This window comes from Megachile rotundata, chromosome 1, assembly GCF_050947335.1.
Source record: "Megachile rotundata isolate GNS110a chromosome 1, iyMegRotu1, whole genome shotgun sequence".
NCBI classification, from domain to species: domain Eukaryota; kingdom Metazoa; phylum Arthropoda; class Insecta; order Hymenoptera; family Megachilidae; genus Megachile; species Megachile rotundata.
In genome coordinates, this window is record NC_134983.1 from 24,743,196 (window position 1) to 24,760,539 (window position 17,344).

Sequence of the window (17,344 nt, forward strand, 5' to 3'; positions counted from 1 at the left end):
GATCGATCGAGACGATGAATCGAGCGAAAAGTTTAAATAAGTCGCGACGATTAAGACATTTTAGAAAATGAATAACAAATACAATTGCGAATACGGATATCGAAACTCTAGAAAAACGTTAGGAAGCATTATACTCTTGATAAATTTGATAATTTTTCAAATTTTCAAACGCTTGAAACGTTCGATATATTCTTCGCTTTATTTCGAATAAAAATTATGCCACTATTTTCGATTTAATTGAAATATTAAACCACGGATATTCTACATCTTATTTATGTATCCGGTACTTTCATTAGTTAATTTTAGAAATTACCTCAGCCGTTGGACTCTGAAATGCTGTGTAGTCATCTATCAGCAAGAATAATGAACCGCTGAAAAGTTGCGGCGAACTCTGTTACTACGGCTCGAGTGGTTCGTCGTGCTATCTATCGTCCATCGTAAAAACTATGCATTTTCTTTTCCCTTTTCCTTTCAACGCGTTCGATGGCAAATAACGGCAATAACGGAACAATTTTCTGCGATACCGCGTCGGTTCTCGATTTCGATAACAGATGGCGATAATATTCGGCTCAATGTACCGGCTGATTTTCGAACAATTACGAATATTTACGTAGAAATAAAAGAGTAGAGCGTCGTTTTGGCTATTATGTTCGAATACGTTTCTCTTTCACGGCACTTTCGATTATTCTTCGCTATATTAAACACGAAAAATGTTTTTTCAAACTTTTATGCGTACGCCTATCTGTTCCGATTTAGATGAAAAACTTCGGAATCAAATTTAATAAAATTTACAAAGTTTGTAAACGACATTATGCGTTTCCAACAACTTTCAACTTTTAACATTATGTCCTATTATTCTCGAGTAGGATATACATATATTCTTCGATTGTTCCTACTTAATAATTACAATTTAATTGAATAATAATAATCTCTGTCAACTCTGTTTTCACGAATAACCCGCAATAAGCAACAATGAGTGATATTGCTAGTAAGTACTAAACTAATTGATAAACGATCAACGATAAGAATTCGTAATCGCTGTTAATTTTATGAGTTAATGTCTCCAACTCGGTAGAAATTTTCGTTTCGATCTTTTGATATATCCTACGATACGTTAAATATTTGCTACTTTAAACGGAAAGATACAAAATAATTATCTTCTTGATGAAGGAAAATAGAAATATCGCGGATTTAACCACATTGGTATATACCATACAAAATGATTGTATTGTATATATATACTACTTCTCTCAACTATTTACTATTTCCTAACAGTTCATTACCTAACAAGTAATTTACATGTCAGAAACTTAAGCCATCTCGATGAAATATCGACAGCGCATCAATATACATTTTTGAATCGCCTAGTTCACAAGCGACATTAACGTTTCTTAATTATTATCGGATTTAACGCACCTTGTTTCGATAAACGTTGTAACGACTGATTTATTACTCGCGACATTAAAAAGTCTACCAGTATCGTAACGTAACGGGAGCAAATTACAAGTCCACCATAATTGTTCTGTTCCAGATTCTTGTTAATTCGTAGTTTCCAATTTTGTCAACGTATCTAACATAGAGCATCTAATCATCAAAATATAAAAAACAAGCAGCGCACTAGCAATCGTTGTTTTTATAGAAAAAAGGAAAAATGTTTGTACGGAAACGTTAAAACGTGTAACAAACGAAAAATCAAGTTCAACAATTTTTAGTTTCAGATAAAATAAACGGCTATCGCGCAAGACGTAAAATCTAAATAAAACATTTGAAACGCATCCGCGTTAGGTTAAGCGATACGAGAACCTTTGTCGAAAATTAGATAAGCATACGTGTGCGCGTATACATGTAGCTATATTTACGCTATCAGCGATCTACCGTCGTAATATCGCAACGGTTAGTTCTTTCATAAACTTATTCGTGTAAAAAAATATCCAAATTCTATTTTAACAAATAGATTAATTTTCCAATTTGATTTTTTCTTATGCCGTAAACAAGATTTTCCATACATTTTTGGACCAACAAGAGCATTATTATAACGTGTATCAAGAATGAATGTACACGCACTTCGATTTATCGTAAAAATCTTAATATCGAACTTCTTGGACATTTTTGTTTTTCATAAATACCAGTTATTTGTATACTTATGCATGTATGTATGTATGTATGTATGTATTTATGTATATAAAATTTACCGTTTATTCACTTAAAATAAACTAAATAATTGATAATGTAATGTCATTAAACATTTTTGATTGAATCAACAAAAAAAGAAAGATATTCAAAGCTCTACATTTATGTATTTTTATATAACACGACGCTCACGCTGGCAAACCTCGCTCCGATTCATTTTTTTTTTTTTTTCTTTCCTTGTTTTCTTTCTTCCTTTTTTTTTCGAAGATAAGATCAATTGCCATACACGAAGCTTAAACCTTAACTATGTACACGCGTATCGCATTTGATTTTAATCTCTCGTAAAAGCGACGCTAGGTCTCATCATGTTTCCGATAAGAAAAGAAAAAGGCGACATAGAATGGCAAGTTCTATGACTTCTCGGTGAAACATTAATAATCAAAAGCGATCATTAAATCGATGGAAACCAAATCTTCGTGTCTATATTTTTTCTTTTTCTATTACACGATTACAAACATTGAATGATCTCAACGTCGCTTTTAATTACTTATAAAGACTTATTTGATAAACAATTGGAGAAAAATTAACTCGAGTTTCTTTGTACAGAATGTCGAACCAGGAGCTACATTTTTATTCCTATGGGCCAAAGAATATGCAAGCGCGAACGAAACAAACTGCTTTTCTTCATTGCACATCGTTTGAACGTCGTGAGCGTTCAAATGATTAAATTTATATACCATTTATAAAGTAGATTTTATTTCCGTGTTTCGTTAAAAACTGTAATGTTTCAATTAATGGTGCATTGAATTATATATCATCTATATCTGTACACTCACAACCGTTCAAATACACAATAATATCAACATATTTAATATTGGACCATTATGAACAAAAAAAGTGCTTAATAAAAAAGATTTACACATCACAGAATATATCGACATGTTGCAACATTCTACTATTTAAAAAAATACGTATGCACAACTCTATCTTACAGTCAGTTTTTATTCGAAAGATAGAAACGAAGCACACTTTCCTTTGTGGTGTTAGTTACAAGGAAAATTAAAAAGAAAAAAAAAAATATTAAAAATAATAAACCGGTTATTATTAGTAGCATTATGCGAGGAAGGAGACAATAGATATCACGCCACGACGCGTTTCTCAGAAATTTTATTTCTGTATTCCATGAAAAAGAGAAATCGTTTCACCATAATTCTCATATATTCCATTTCATTCAGTCATTATTTATATAAGATAAGGTATTACAGTAATTTGCTATGTACGAATTAATTTCAGCTACTTCCATATCAGATCTGAATTGAAGACTGTTATTTAGAGACTCCGACCTCAGCTCTGATTTGAAAACAGCTTGTCTATATAAGTCCATATTAAATATATTTTACAATAATATTATCATTGTACATGAACAACGTACGCTCTACACCTCGCTTTGTATCGTTAACTAATCAATGCAACGAGTCGTATCACTCGATCCGAGTATAGGCTAAATTAAAACTACTATGATGGTACGCTCAGTACCATTAAATATACTAATCATCAAGTATGTATTTACTCTGGTAATGAATGTGTAATGTACCACACACCATAATATTTTATCCTCGAATTAAAATGAAAAGTAATATAAACTCGTGTGCGCTGATTAGAATAACGATCGGCAGAAAGGTGTCAATTTGTTAAAATAGACGAGGGGACTGGATTTGTAACCCCAATGTGTGCGCCGCCCTGGTACCTGCTACAATAAAATTAATATTTTACAAAAAAGTCCTTGCTTTCAAAAAAGTTATAACTACGTTTACAATTTAACACCCTTTACAATTCAATTTTTGTACCGCTTAATAATATCGATATACTATATTGATGTTTGTAAAAAAACAAATCTTTATACTCATATCCCAATGTAATGTATTATATTAGAATATAATACATTTGTACATAATACGTATTTGATTAAAAGAGACCAAGGACTCTCAGGAAACAAGTATACGTCCCATTTTATGTTTGTAGATAATCACTTTCGTATTCATTAACGATAACAATGTGTATCTTTGAAATTATATTAAAGAAAACAGTATAAAATCTATACTTTCTCATATTTTCTACTTTAAATTTTCGTTCGATTAAAAGTCCAAGTAATCTTAAAGATATCTCGAACAAATAATTACAGAAAAAAAAAAAATGCTTACATGAAGTTGGTAAACAGGCGAAAGAAGGTTATTCCTTATTTTCTTCAGTAGTAGTAGCGTTAGAAGGGTTTTGAGACTCTGAGGAAGATGAAGGTGGCGCTTCTGTTGTGGTGTCTGTCGCATCTTGACTCGAATCCGAGCTATCCTTTATGTCCTCCTGTTTTTTGTCCTCGCTGACAGTAGAGCTCTTGGTATCTTCTGTAAAGTTTTCTGATTCTTCCGCTATCTTCTCCTCCTTGAAATTAGAATCAAGCGTCTTTTCAGCCGTCTCTTTATTTTCTGCTTTCACAGAGCTTTTGTCCTCGCTATCTGTCAATTTTTCTGTATCATCTTTCTGTTCGTCAACATCCATCTTCATAGATTCCTCCTCAGAATGTTTTTCACTTTTATTGTTAGCTTCTTCGTCGGTGTTATTCTCATTATTTTTCTCTTGTCGTTTAGGACGCCCGCGTCCACGACCAGTGCCTTTCGACGATGTGTCTCTCTTTTCCCTTTTGGGTGGAGATGGTACAGCTGTCGATGAAGGTAAACCACGTGCTGAACTGCGAGTACGCCTCCTTCCTTCCACTTCTCCTACTACTGGGTTCAAATCCTGCAATTAATACGAATATAACAATTAATCTTTTCTCTAAGGCTTTTATATTCTCAAATTTTTCAAAACATGTTAACATACTTAAAACAGAACTATAACGAAAAACTTTAAATGGTATAACCAGAAGGATTTTTCTATTATTAAATTTATTATTGAAATTATGCAAGGGAGTAAAATAAACAGTGAAAATATATTGAAAAAATGAGCATTATGTAAAAATTGGTAATTACAATAATAATAAATAATGTGCCAATTAATCTAGAAAGTACGCATGGCTATTCATAATTGGCGGTCACGAAATGTATTGGCGGGGCATCGTCCCCTCCAGAGAGCTGAAAGTATTCCCCTTCGCCCCTTCTACAGCCCTTCATATCCCCACTCTTGACACCCTTCTGCTCACGTAGGCAAGCAGAGTCGACGAGGATAAACGCTAAATGGAGGGAAATAACCAGGCGAAGGGGTGAAAACCTTGGCCCCCTAAGACCTTAAGAATTGTTTTGGACTTTCGATAAGCCGACTCTTGCTGTATGATTTATTTGAAAAGAGCATCAACGAATAGAGTAAAAGAAATAGCAACACACCTTTGTGAGACGTTCCCCCTCAAGGGCCATCCTTTCGAGTGTGGAGAGTCTTTTCGTACCTCCTCGTTTATTTTTCGTTGGACTTGGTTTTTCTTCGCCCGAATGGTCCTGCAAATATTTCACCGCTACATTTTATTTACATTCGATAAAACAAAATATATGTACGGAACACTTCATTCAACGCGAAAGAAACTTAACATGAATTACTATCGTTTTAAGGATTATGTTGATCTAAGAGAAAAACGTACAAACGTGATGATAATTACGTTCGCGATAAGATTATCAAGGACCGTTGAACTATACAGGGACAAGTACTAAGTTTATTTAAGTTTCCCGCCATTTTGCTTAGTCGATATGTATTTCCAGCGTCGTAGATTCAATGCTTTCAAAAGAGCTCGCATTTTCATAGAAAATCACAGAGTACGCGATTTCGACAATAAAATCCATTTCCCGCCTTTTTGATACGATCCCAACTGCCGCTAACCAGCGACTCTCCTCGTCACGGGAGTCACAAATAAAAAACATCCACCATCTTTGGCAATGAAGGACAAACGGCGCAGCTTTGAAAAATCACCGAGTTCGTGACCACGCGCAATAAAGCACCTCTGTATTTTATCTATATGGATTCGTACCTCGCGTAATCACTTTCCAAATAACGTTTCTTCGTCGTTGCACGCATTATCGCATCGAATTTTCGAGAGAACAAGCGTCTCCTTACATTTGAGGGGAGCACACGCCGCCTTAGCATGAAAACTCGGCTTGATGAAGATGTTTCTTGTGCTTCCGACTGCTTACCTTTGACACATCCTCGATGTTGTTATCGTTCTTGCTCTCCGCCTTAATTTCGGACATTTCTTCGCGTCTGAATCACTCAAAAACACTGGAAAAACCACCGTTTCCCAACAAGAATTCGTGCTGAGCCCGGTCGCACTGTTTATACGATAAGCAAAGATGGCGGTTAGCGTGGGTCACGTGATACATCGTCAAACACAGAGCGGGAGTTCTGAGCGCCGCCTCGTGATTAATTCAGCAATTCAACACGTAGCGACGCAACGCGGACAAAACATTTTAAATTCGATCGTTTCATTTTTATTATCCTTTGGTATACTTAATTAGTACCATAATCGCCTAACATCCTTGACAATTCTTTCGTTAAGCGCCGTATCGATAAATTATAATTTCCCTATATAGTTTACATAATCTTTTTCCCAAACAATAAAAACAGTCAATACATTTTTTGTTTTTACTAAAAATTAAAACCAAATACAAAGCGCATAACAAACATTGTATGCTTATAATGTAAGAGATATTTTTCACTTTGTTACTTACCTGTAACAATGAAAAACGAGAACATATTACTCCAATTGTTTTCAATAATCATAATTGACGATTTAATGGACACACAAATTGTTACGTCAGTCGTAACAGTTCGGATATTAATAATATTGATTATCGATGTAAGTTGATATCGAAACAAAACGGACATTGTCGTCCTTTTTACTTCGAAGTACAGCAAAGGTGAATGCGTACAATAGTTTAAAATTAGATGGTATATCAGTTTATCATAAATTGTAAAAGTAAACTTGGTCGCTTCGACATACGGCAAATATATGCTGTGTAATCGAATTGTAGATGTACCGTGTCACCGAATCAATAAATTTATATGCTTTTATAAACATGTAATTATTTATCTTTTAACTGCCAATTTAATGCGTCGGCATTCTTCTGAACCAAAATCTTGCTCTGAAATCGTCACTGCATGTTAAGAAAGCTGGCGCGGTCGGAGAATGAACGATCAATCTTACAGGACCATTATGTCCCAATGATAATAATTGTTTCCTCGATGCATTTCGAGAATTCCATGCGCATAACGATGTCGTAGCTTCATCAGGAAACATTACATAATCTTCGGTATGATTGAAAATAGCTTGGGCTTTATGCTCTTGTTTACCTATCAAAACACAACACTCAATTACAATAAGCGTAATCGATACAATAATAAATATACAAGATGTTACGACTCTTAATACGCTTTTGAGTTTTGATATTTTACCTGTAGTTCCAGCACCTGTATATGCTATTAAACATCTACTAGTAGAAAGTTCCCATAATTTTATCAAAGAATCTTTCCCGGACGATAATAAATACTGAAACCCAGAATTAAAAATTATACTATTCGTCTCGAAATCAAGTATGCAAAGAACAACGCATTCTTTAAATATCACAAACCTTTCCGTTTCTTGTGAATGTTACTGAACATACTTCGTAACCATCGTGTGCTTTTACAAAGGTATTTATACATCGATTCGATACACCATCCCATAGCTTAATACTTCCATCTTTACCAGCCGATGCATAAGTTTTTGCATCTGGGGAATACTTTATGCTGGTTATTCCAGCAGTATGTTGATGACTCGGTATACTACAGACAAAGCACTGTGCTGTGTTAACATCGTATAGTCTCACAACTGGATGATTGGTTCCAACAACCAGAAAATCACCAGTTGGATGAAAAGATAAACAACGTATTTGATCTGCGTCTGTAATAGTCCTAAATGCCTTCTTAACACTAGCCTTGCTGAAATCAAACAGCTTAATGGAAAAATCTCTGCTTCCTGACACCAGAATAGGTTCCCTTGGATGAAATTCTAAACACGTCACTTCTTCTAAATGATCGTACAATGTTCTTATAACTGGATGTCCGCCGGTTTGATCACCGGGTGTCATTTCATCGGGTGCAGATTTAGCCAACATTCTGTCTACATCCAAAATTTTTATCGACGCATCCACCGATCCAGTTGCTATTAACTGGCCGTCCGCAGAAAATGCTCCAGCTCTACAATTGCCTTTGTGAGAGGTAACATAGGCAGTTTCGTACTGGGCTGGCTCTGGAGCTTGTGTCTGAGCTTCCGTTTCAAATTCTAAATCAAGACCAGGCCCCAAAGTATTATCAAACGTGGAAGCAAACGTAGATAAATTAGTTGTATCTTTTTTCGAACGATCAGGTTCATGGGCTAATCCAATTAACATTAAATGAAGTAAACGATCGGACGGGGGGCATGGAGGTTCTGCTTGAATTATATTCGATAATTGTACAGCCAAAGTTTGATGTCCATCGTAAAATAATTGACTAAAAAGTGTATTATAAATTATCAACAAGCTCTAATTAATATAAAATTAGATAATTGTATTTTTAAATACAATAATCTTACATAAATTTGAACAATACAAGAAATCATTCCATTACTTTTAACGTATAAAGAATAATTAGCATACACGTTGAAAAAAAGAAATACGTAACCTGATCATAAGTCTATAAAGCAATTCTCTGCTTTTTATAATATTTTTTGGATCCACTTCAGGTTCCTTCATCGCGTACGAATTTTGTGTTTCACGCTCGACCAATAAATGTTCCTTCTTTCCGGTGGAATGCACTAAATCGTTGTCAAAACGCCCATCAATCGATGCCTTTAACTTTCGAGGTTATATTTCATTCTTCCGAGTGATTGAATGATCTCGTGTTTACAATTTAATTTCTACATAATTAATTGAAATAGTTTTTCATTTAATTAAAAACGAATCTCTTTTAATAGAAACAATTTGATGCGCGTAAAAAATTGACAGAAAGTAGTATGCAGATACTGTCAGAATGGCCGATGTGCACGAACGTTGCGAGTTGAGAAAAAGTTTTTCAAACGAAAGGAACGTGCCTAAGGCGAAACACAAAAAATTTTCATCTTGCAATTACACTATTAAGAAACGACAACCATTTGGTTTAAGAAAACAAAATGGTAAAGATATACTTGTAACTAATAAAACAAACTTTAAGGTAATTATTATGGCAAAATTATAACCTTCTCTTATGTCATTGTCAATAATTTTAATATTTATATTTGATTCCTTTATCACTTTTTTTTTGCAATTATTGGATCAGACTGTTCATTTATTGAAATGCATGAGTTTATAATCAAGTTACATTTTTATATTCATATATAGAATTATTTACTAAACAAATCTATAGAATACATATTGTTGCAATATAAAATATAAACATAATATGTACATTTTTTAATAAACTAATTTTATCATATTTTTTATAATATTAGGCTCAGCTAAAGAAATGCGAAAGACTTCTTGATAACGATAATCCTGAAATATTTATTCATGGTCTTGGAGCTGCTATACACAGAGCATGTAACTTGGCTCTACAGTTGAAAGAGATTCATTACAATGGAGTAGAATTAGACATCAAGACTTCTACTGCATCTATTATTGGTACTTAATTAATATGGGGATCTGAGATAATAAAGAAACATTTTCTCGTTTAAATTTACTAATTTAAATTCACATAACTGTCATATAATGTTATTTTACTCAAAATATAACTGTCATTAACTTGTTGGTTTTTAATTACCAGAAGGTTATTTGAATGCTTAAATTTTTCTGCTATGCTCTGTCAGTATTTAAATATTGATAGTACATCGATATCTTCTCTTATACGTTCAATAATATTGGTAATATATTGATCATCCAAAGTCCCCTATATAGATTACAAGAAACATTGTATCGTTGTTAAATATTTATAATAATAATAATAATAATAATCTGTATTTCTTGCAGATGATTTTGAACCTCTTGATGATGAGGCTGACTACGAAACCATTAATAGGAACAACTCGGCTATACATATTCGTGTGTTTCGAAAATTTTTGATAGGTAGTCTTAAATACCAAGAATAAAGCAACTTAACAAAGGATTATCAAAGTTTTTTGGAAATATTCTACCATTTAATAAACAAAAAACATTCACAACATGATAAATAATCAAATAAAAATAAATTAATAATTGTGCCAGATTCAATTCCCTTAAAATGATATTTTCTTTGAATGAATTAGTACATTGGTTGGGTTTAACAATTTTTGAAATATGGATAAATTTAATTTCATTAACAATCTTTACGGTGTTATTAGCTCTTAAGTTAGACGATAATTATTTTTTGGGTCAATCAGGATGGTGGACAGTGTTTTCGCCACTTTTTGTAGCAGATGGTCTAAACACTTACTTTTGCACAATTATATTTATAAGAATGCATATGGGAGGTATGCTCAAGGATGCTATTCTGCGAGGATTCTGGAGTTTCACATCGCTGCTTTTAATATTTGTTTTCAAGTATCTTTTGTGTAAAAAGTTATCAGGACAAAGTACTCTAGAATATTCGGAAGTTTTAACTCCTGTATTTATTGTTTTACAAATAATAGCAGTTAGAGCATTTCAATTCAATTGATTAGTACAAAGTACTATTACAAAAGTCTGTTATAGAATTTCCATATTAAATTTACGAGTAATGTATAACAATTTTAGAAATATAAAACTTAAATATATTGAATAATTAATTTTTTAGTGGTTTAAACATTTCATTTGCTTTTGTAATAATATAAACATTACAGGGGGTATGTTTTTTGTTCTGTTATTTGTAGAACGATGAACCATTATTAAGTACATATTTAAAATAGAAAAAACTGAAATGTAAACATCGTATACTAATAAAAGACATTGTTTATAGCGTTGTTATAAAATTTTTGTCTTGCGTTTAAGTATGTTAAGGCTATGGATGATTTAACATCACAAATAAAGATAATTTTATATCTTATTCAAATTAAGAATCTGTATTAGTCCGTGTATAATGCATGTTACAGAAAATAACAGAAAGGTAATTGATTTAAATCTAAATGTAGAGTTTACTTTGTTACTGCTGAATATTTATTATACAAGTACTACATCTTTTAACAATTATATTCATTTATTTTTTCATAAACTTTTTATACTATATACTGTATAAAATATAAAAGTTCGATATAAAGATTAAACATTATTACATTCAAGTGTTTAAAATAACGGCCCACTACATTCTATCGTTTTTTTCCGCTTCTATGTATAGCCATTATCTAAATAGGGCCATATGATGAGACTTTGCTGCAACTTGCATTGAATGTTGTTTTTAAATGTTCATTATAGATTCGGATAAAAAAGAAACTCATTATTTTCTTTACAATTTTGAGTAACTGACTTCAGTAAAATAACGAAGCTTAAAAAAATTCAAATTGTTTGGTCCAATTTTAAAAAAGTTATTCAGATTTAATGGATGTCAAAATATTTGTATTATCCATGGGCTTATACAGTTGTAAGAACAGAGATAATATTTTGCATCAAGTAAAAACAGAATATTAAAAAAGTGCAGATGAGACTTAAATAGTAAAATGATATGAATATGGGCATCTAACGAGGTAATAATAAACGATAAAACTGAATTAATTTGATATATTTAGTAATGCTCTACTTAAATTCTAAAGATAAACAATTGACAAGCGTAAAGCTTAGGATGGTCTGAACTCTCCCTCCAACCCTCTATGTGTAAAATCAATATTTCTAACAGAAGGGTGAGAGAAAGAGACAAGGATAGCCGCGAATAGGGGAAGGGGCGCGAGTACAACTACTCTATAAGCAAAGCCTGTTGCTGCTGTCACATTTCAAACTTCGTTGTTGCGATAACTTGCTCCTTTCAATTGGAAAACTTTTATTCTCCCTATTATTACAATTTAAAAATAAGAACTGAAGTTAGTGATGTGCTGTGAATATCAATCCGGAGATTATGGATCTGGTGACTAACTGGACTGATGGTCAGTTGTTCCTTATGTTATCATTTATTTTGCAGTATTAATAAATGAAATAATTTTATATCTTTATTTGAAAGAGTATACATAAACATGTAATTTAACATTAAATATTATTATAAAAATGATAATATAACGAGATACAGTAAAAGAAAACAATTTACTTTATTGTTGTCTCATATCATTCTGTCTAGATCTTATAATTATTAGTATTTATCTAAACATTTATTTGACTACGCGTATCAATCTTAGACAATTTTTTTATTCCATGACATTATTTTCTTCCAGTTTTAATATTACACATAACATCAATATTTCAAACATGATTCTTTCTTTATACTTCGAATAAAGAACTAAAATACACATTACAATTTATGTTTTATCAGTAGGTACGAACGTTACCTTGCCTACACTAATACTTGGACAAAAATGTGCTTACAATTCAACGGAATCTTCATCATTGATTACAACTCCAAAATTGGTGTCAATAAATCAAGAGTTGAAATGGATTTTTCTTTTACATACATATGGTTTTGCCTGTTTGTTCTTTGTACTTGCATTTTATACATTTCTATCTATTCTACATTTAAGGTATGTATGCAATGATTAATATGATATTTTAAAGATATAAAGGCACATGAAAGTTTTGTTGGTCTTTTCAGGTCTCTTATATCTAGCCAGCCTTTTATGTCTACGATTAATATGTTTTTGTGTATACTCGGAGCATCAAGAGCAATTTGCCTCTTTATAGATCCATACAATCTTAAAGATATCATGCCCAAAATTATTGGATCTGTGATATGGGATATTGGATTTCCCTGTGTCATGTCTGCTTTTAGTCTTATACAATTGGCTTGTTTGCAATTAACTCAGGTAATTTTAACTATGTAAATAATCTTGACATTGTAAACAAAAAAAACAAAAGAAAATGACCTAATCTTTGATTTAATAAATTTTTAGCTTAAATTTGGACCAGAAAAAATACAGAAAGAGTCTTGCCTCAGTTTAGTTATAACGGCACACTTCTTTTCTGTGATTGCTAGCGACATTGTTCTTGCTTCTCATAACTGTTACATGGTAAAATACGTGGTCCAAACAGTGTTCCTTATTTGGAGTATTCTTTTATATTTGATATTTCTACACGCAGGATACAAAATATTTCATTTACTACGAACTGTACCAAGTAGTATGTTGATGAGAGACAATTCAAATATGCACCACAAAGGTTTATTTCTACAGTTTATTAGTTTTATTGTAGATAAAGCTACATATTTATTAAAAAGTTTTGCATAGATGTTCTATGAGTAATTGTTCAGTCAGTATCACTAATAATATTAAATACCATTTTAGGCATTATGCAATTAGCTATGTTAGCACCCTATAATAACTTAGCATCATCCGTGGCTGCTGCCTTAGTACCTACTTTGCTCAATTCTAAAGTTAAAGACATAGAAGAAGCTGACCCCGCAACTTTTACAACCGATTCAAACAAAACTACATCAGGTAAAAATTAGAATAAAAATATAAAAATGAATAAAAAGTTTTTTGAAACTTTTGCCCTTAACATCATTACAGAGGGACTTGCTAAAACAGCTAGAAAAGAACAAATTGAAAGGGACACTAACAAATTTCCTTGTAAAGGCACATTACAGGACGAGAAAGTAGTACCTACGTCAACAGTACCAGAAGTATATGTTAGACCTCCGACGCCAACACCGTTGACTATTAATGAACCTATAATAACTGTAACAAGTCCAAGTCGTAGAAGCTCCGTAGCCAGTAGACGGAGCAGCGATGCGTCTAAATCTTCTCGAAGGAATTCAGAATGTAGTGTTAGATTTATAAACGAAGAAGATGGCTTTTCATCGGGATATCGGCGCAACTCTGATTTTAGTCCAAAACATTCACCCGAAATTAATAGAAGACGATCTCCAGATAGAATGTCTAGAAGATATTCCGAAAACGTTACACCATTGGGAAGCGTTAAAGATTTAAGACGATGTTCTGATTTTTCGCACGAAAAAAATCGAAGTTCTCAATTTGCTGCTAAATTGAAAAGAAACAGCGATTTTGGAAACAGGACACCGAGACGAATGTTACCTCCGACTGAGCATTCAAAATTACCAAAAGTTATGGATTTGAGTCCTTCAGGTAAACTAAAATTTACACAAAAATTACGAACTAAAAACACGTATATACAATATATATATATACATACATATAAAATAATGTATAATTTATCTTTTAATTACGCTTTAGGATCAAGACGCAATTCCGATATTAGCGGTTTTACTCCCAGAATTGAATTACGCCGAAGTTCAGATATTTCTTTCCGAGATAATTCGAAACTTGGCCAAATCAAGTCACTGGATTTAAATCGTCGAAGTAGCGATATAAGTATCAGAACTTTAAGTAGGAGTCCCACTCATGGGCGTAGCATAGTTCCTGAAAAAATGGAGATACAAGAAAAATCTGAATCTGATTCGGACCAACCTGATTGTAGTGAGAAAGCAGCTCTAATGACGGAAAAGAATAAAGATAAAGATAATGATGATGGGAAAACTCAGAAGAAAAATTTGTCATGGAAAAACGAAAAAGAGAAAGAGAATGTCGAAGATATAACAGTCGAGGCTAATTTATTGCCGCAGAACGCAACGTCCGAAAGAAAAATTTCGGTATTTTTCTACAATTTGTTCATCAGTTTTTATTTAACGGGAATGCATTCGCATTACTATGGATTTAAACATTTATTTTCAGACAGGTGATTTCACGCTCCACTCAATACTGAATCACATTGCATACGTAAATAGAACAAAATCTGATACACCTCTGCATATATTAGAAGCAAACACCGCAGCTATTAGAAGATGGCAGATCCGAAAAGTATTGAATGTTACATATGCAACTGCAATTTTAGGAATTCTTTTATGTATTACAGAGATTTTTAGACCACAAGGTAATATTGTATTACGACTACGATCATTGTTTGAATTTATAAATAAACATATCATATCGAAATTAAGGAAAATAACAATTTTGTAACAGAATGGATAAGACTTAACAGTTAATATTAATTTAATATGTTATATAAATTCTATTTAACGTTATATTATCGGAATAAAAATAACTTTTATTTTCAAATTTTTAGGGTTTAGAACTGAAACTGTAAAATGTACTATGGCTATTATTCTATTCTCTCCTAAAACATGGCCCTGGTTTATGCATCAAACTATTTGTAGAGGTTTAGAATTGATAATGGGATGGGCAATGGCAAGTATTACTAAACAACCATCGGTTCGTCCACGACATCAGTATCTGAGTGGTTATCCTAATTGTAATATACATGTGAAACGAGGTAATAATCCTTACATATAAAGCAATATATTTTTAAATCTATATAGATCCAAAGAATTGATATGCCAAAACAAATATTTTTGAAACTTTATACTTTGTTGGTGCATTTATGTTTTAAAATACATAAAAGTATATTTACAATACTTTTTCATGAATATTTTTTTTATATCAGTATTAATATTTAAAGAATCAAATTTGGTGATAGTGTTTCTAAGAAAAGAGAAGAAAATTAAAAGTATGATTCGCTTTCTCTGTTGCCATTAACAATTCGGAATGATTTTTAATTTGTTGCATTATAAAACACAACGCGTTTGGTTTTTTTAATCATAGTAAATAATGATTATGATAAATAAATAATACAAAGGAATCTGATAAATAAGATATTTAAGTAAATATAGCAATAGATCAGAATATTGTTCCAAAGAAGAACAGCGTGTTCTATCTTATACATAAAAAATACATATATCAAATTTTAAAAAAAAAACTTTACATAAGAAATGTTCTTCTAAAGAATATATTTTGATTGAGAAATATTTCTATTTTTACAGTAGATTAGTTTAAAAAAAAATTATTTTGATAATATTTTACGTTTCTGTTTCTTCATCAAATCCTTACGAGAAATATGTTAAATCAAATATAACATGTTTTCATATTATAATAAAATAATGAATCTGTTTAAAAAAAAAAAAAAAAAAAAAAAAAAAATACTACTGTTTCCTAAGGAAGACCTTAAATTCTGTATATGTATAAAAAAAAGTATTATAGTAGATAAATCACTTATAAATAAGTTTTTACTCTGTGTCTACTGCACCAAATGATAAATAATTAGTAGTAATAATGCCAGTTCAAGTTTAAAGTGCCCTACTATCAAATGTTCAACAAGAACTCTTTATAACTGATGTGTTATCAATTTACCTGCAAATGCAAATTGTAACAGTGTTGTGATCCTACATGTGATACATAATTTATGTGTAGAGTAGAAGACCATTTTACGCTTATGTAAGTGTTTTAAAGTATATTACTTTTTATGAGAGAAAATACCGATAAATATGAATTATTTATTATTTTGAAATGCATTACTATATTTCGCTTTCTTCGAATCACTATAAGATATGATCTTTCAGTATATTTATTATTTTTTTAATTAAGTCTTTCAATTATTTATCGTTTCTAATGTAAGCATCAATTAATATAATTTTGTACACTTTTCTTCTGGTGGTAATTTATTAATACCTTTTAATGTAAATAAATTTTTGCATTTTTTCATTATTTTACTTGGAAGAACCATTTCATCGACTATACCTATTTTTAAAATACATACAAATACTACAATATACTAATTATTTATATTAATAAAATGATGTTTGTTTAGTGTTGTAAATGTAGACTGGTTGATTTTATTTGTATAACATAAGTTTATTATCGATGTTTACATTCAAATAATTTAATGTTGTTCGAATTAGTCATAAAATAAGTAACAAATATCTTACATAAGCATGAAAGGTCTGACTATTTGTCTGGAAAATATATTAGATTTTAGTACATACATAGTAACATATTATCAATGTTCAATGTGCCAAATACTTGTGTTACCTACATTAAATGTTTATAAAAATTGAATTGTGTGACTTATAAAATTATTATTATAAACCAATATTTATATACAATTCAATGTATAATATTTAATGATATTATTTTCATTGAACCGATACTGTTCAAGAGAACAGTGTACAATAAAATACTATTTTTATTCACAAAGAGTGGATTAGTATTATTATTATTACTATTATTATTATACACTACCCGTACTGTTTT

General features: G+C 31.4%; 5 protein-coding genes across 9 annotated transcripts; 3 read left to right on the top strand and 2 right to left on the bottom strand.

The window, feature by feature from the left end:
• Positions 1 to 3,279: 3,279 nt before the first annotated feature.
• On the bottom strand, positions 3,280 to 6,487 carry LOC100883537 (uncharacterized). Of its 4 annotated transcripts, none has more exons than XM_003700359.3 (4): positions 6,300 to 6,487; positions 5,505 to 5,612; positions 4,332 to 4,923; positions 3,280 to 3,880 (listed from the first exon to the last, which is right to left on the bottom strand). In XM_003700359.3, exons 1-3 carry the CDS (start codon positions 6,354 to 6,356, stop codon positions 4,360 to 4,362), a joined length of 729 nt encoding a protein of 242 aa, XP_003700407.1. In that variant the 5' UTR covers positions 6,357 to 6,487; the 3' UTR covers positions 3,280 to 3,880; positions 4,332 to 4,359. The 4 variants fall into 4 exon arrangements, with proteins under 4 accessions (XP_003700407.1, XP_012154188.1, XP_076389104.1 ...); XM_012298798.2 differs by lacking the exon at positions 6,300 to 6,487 and adding an exon at positions 6,137 to 6,277; XM_076532989.1 differs by lacking the exon at positions 6,300 to 6,487 and adding an exon at positions 6,223 to 6,267.
• Positions 6,488 to 6,966: 479 nt separating this feature from the next.
• Positions 6,967 to 8,940, bottom strand: CstF50 (cleavage stimulation factor subunit 1 Cst50). Its single transcript, XM_003700358.3, has 4 exons — positions 8,806 to 8,940; positions 7,734 to 8,634; positions 7,558 to 7,651; positions 6,967 to 7,455 (listed from the first exon to the last, which is right to left on the bottom strand). The coding sequence occupies exons 1-4, from the start codon at positions 8,874 to 8,876 to the stop codon at positions 7,211 to 7,213; spliced, it is 1,311 nt and encodes a 436-aa protein (XP_003700406.1). The 5' UTR covers positions 8,877 to 8,940; the 3' UTR covers positions 6,967 to 7,210.
• Positions 8,941 to 9,153: 213 nt separating this feature from the next.
• Positions 9,154 to 10,260, top strand: Rpp20 (ribonuclease P protein subunit p20). Its single transcript, XM_003700441.3, has 3 exons — positions 9,154 to 9,333; positions 9,611 to 9,779; positions 10,125 to 10,260. The coding sequence occupies exons 1-3, from the start codon at positions 9,154 to 9,156 to the stop codon at positions 10,241 to 10,243; spliced, it is 468 nt and encodes a 155-aa protein (XP_003700489.1). The 3' UTR covers positions 10,244 to 10,260.
• A 114-nt stretch (positions 10,261 to 10,374) lies between these two features.
• LOC100883273 (transmembrane protein 203) lies at positions 10,375 to 11,154 on the top strand. Its single transcript, XM_003700440.3, has one exon. It carries the CDS (start codon positions 10,375 to 10,377, stop codon positions 10,786 to 10,788), a length of 414 nt encoding a protein of 137 aa, XP_003700488.1. The 3' UTR covers positions 10,789 to 11,154.
• Positions 11,155 to 11,799: 645 nt separating this feature from the next.
• LOC100883163 (uncharacterized) lies at positions 11,800 to 17,292 on the top strand. Of its 2 annotated transcripts, XM_012298791.2 has the most exons (9): positions 11,800 to 12,181; positions 12,562 to 12,766; positions 12,838 to 13,048; positions 13,136 to 13,400; positions 13,526 to 13,678; positions 13,751 to 14,326; positions 14,435 to 14,850; positions 14,933 to 15,131; positions 15,324 to 17,292. In XM_012298791.2, the coding sequence occupies exons 1-9, from the start codon at positions 12,154 to 12,156 to the stop codon at positions 15,548 to 15,550; spliced, it is 2,280 nt and encodes a 759-aa protein (XP_012154181.2). In that variant the 5' UTR covers positions 11,800 to 12,153; the 3' UTR covers positions 15,551 to 17,292. The 2 variants fall into 2 exon arrangements, with proteins under 2 accessions (XP_012154181.2, XP_076389052.1); XM_076532937.1 differs by having other exon boundaries at positions 11,801 to 12,181; positions 12,565 to 13,048.
• Positions 17,293 to 17,344: the final 52 nt, after the last annotated feature.

Bases quoted from the DNA above. Each gene is read 5' to 3' on its own strand.
- LOC100883537 (XM_003700359.3), bottom strand. From the start codon at position 6,356: ATGTCCGAAATTAAGGCGGAGAGCAAGAACGATAACAACATCGAGGAT. The intron at 5,613-6,299 runs GTAAGCAGTCGG...AAATATTTGCAG, and splicing joins ACATCGAGGATGTGTCAAAG to GACCATTCGGGCGAAGAAAA. The intron at 4,924-5,504 runs GTGTGTTGCTAT...TATTAATTGCAG, and splicing joins AGGGGGAACGTCTCACAAAG to GATTTGAACCCAGTAGTAGG.
- CstF50 (XM_003700358.3), bottom strand. From the start codon at position 8,876: ATGAAGGAACCTGAAGTGGATCCAAAAAATATTATAAAAAGCAGAGAA. The intron at 8,635-8,805 runs GTTACGTATTTC...TACACTTTTTAG, and splicing joins CTTTATAGACTTATGATCAG to TCAATTATTTTACGATGGAC. The intron at 7,652-7,733 runs GTTTGTGATATT...TCTGGGTTTCAG, and splicing joins CATTCACAAGAAACGGAAAG to TATTTATTATCGTCCGGGAA.
- Rpp20 (XM_003700441.3), top strand. From the start codon at position 9,154: ATGGCCGATGTGCACGAACGTTGCGAGTTGAGAAAAAGTTTTTCAAAC. The intron at 9,334-9,610 runs GTAATTATTATG...TTATAATATTAG, and splicing joins CTAATAAAACAAACTTTAAG to GCTCAGCTAAAGAAATGCGA. The intron at 9,780-10,124 runs GTACTTAATTAA...TATTTCTTGCAG, and splicing joins TTCTACTGCATCTATTATTG to ATGATTTTGAACCTCTTGAT.
- LOC100883273 (XM_003700440.3), top strand. From the start codon at position 10,375: ATGATATTTTCTTTGAATGAATTAGTACATTGGTTGGGTTTAACAATT.
- LOC100883163 (XM_012298791.2), top strand. From the start codon at position 12,154: ATGGATCTGGTGACTAACTGGACTGATG. The intron at 13,049-13,135 runs GTAATTTTAACT...ATAAATTTTTAG, and splicing joins CTTGTTTGCAATTAACTCAG to CTTAAATTTGGACCAGAAAA. The intron at 14,327-14,434 runs GTAAACTAAAAT...ATTACGCTTTAG, and splicing joins TATGGATTTGAGTCCTTCAG to GATCAAGACGCAATTCCGAT.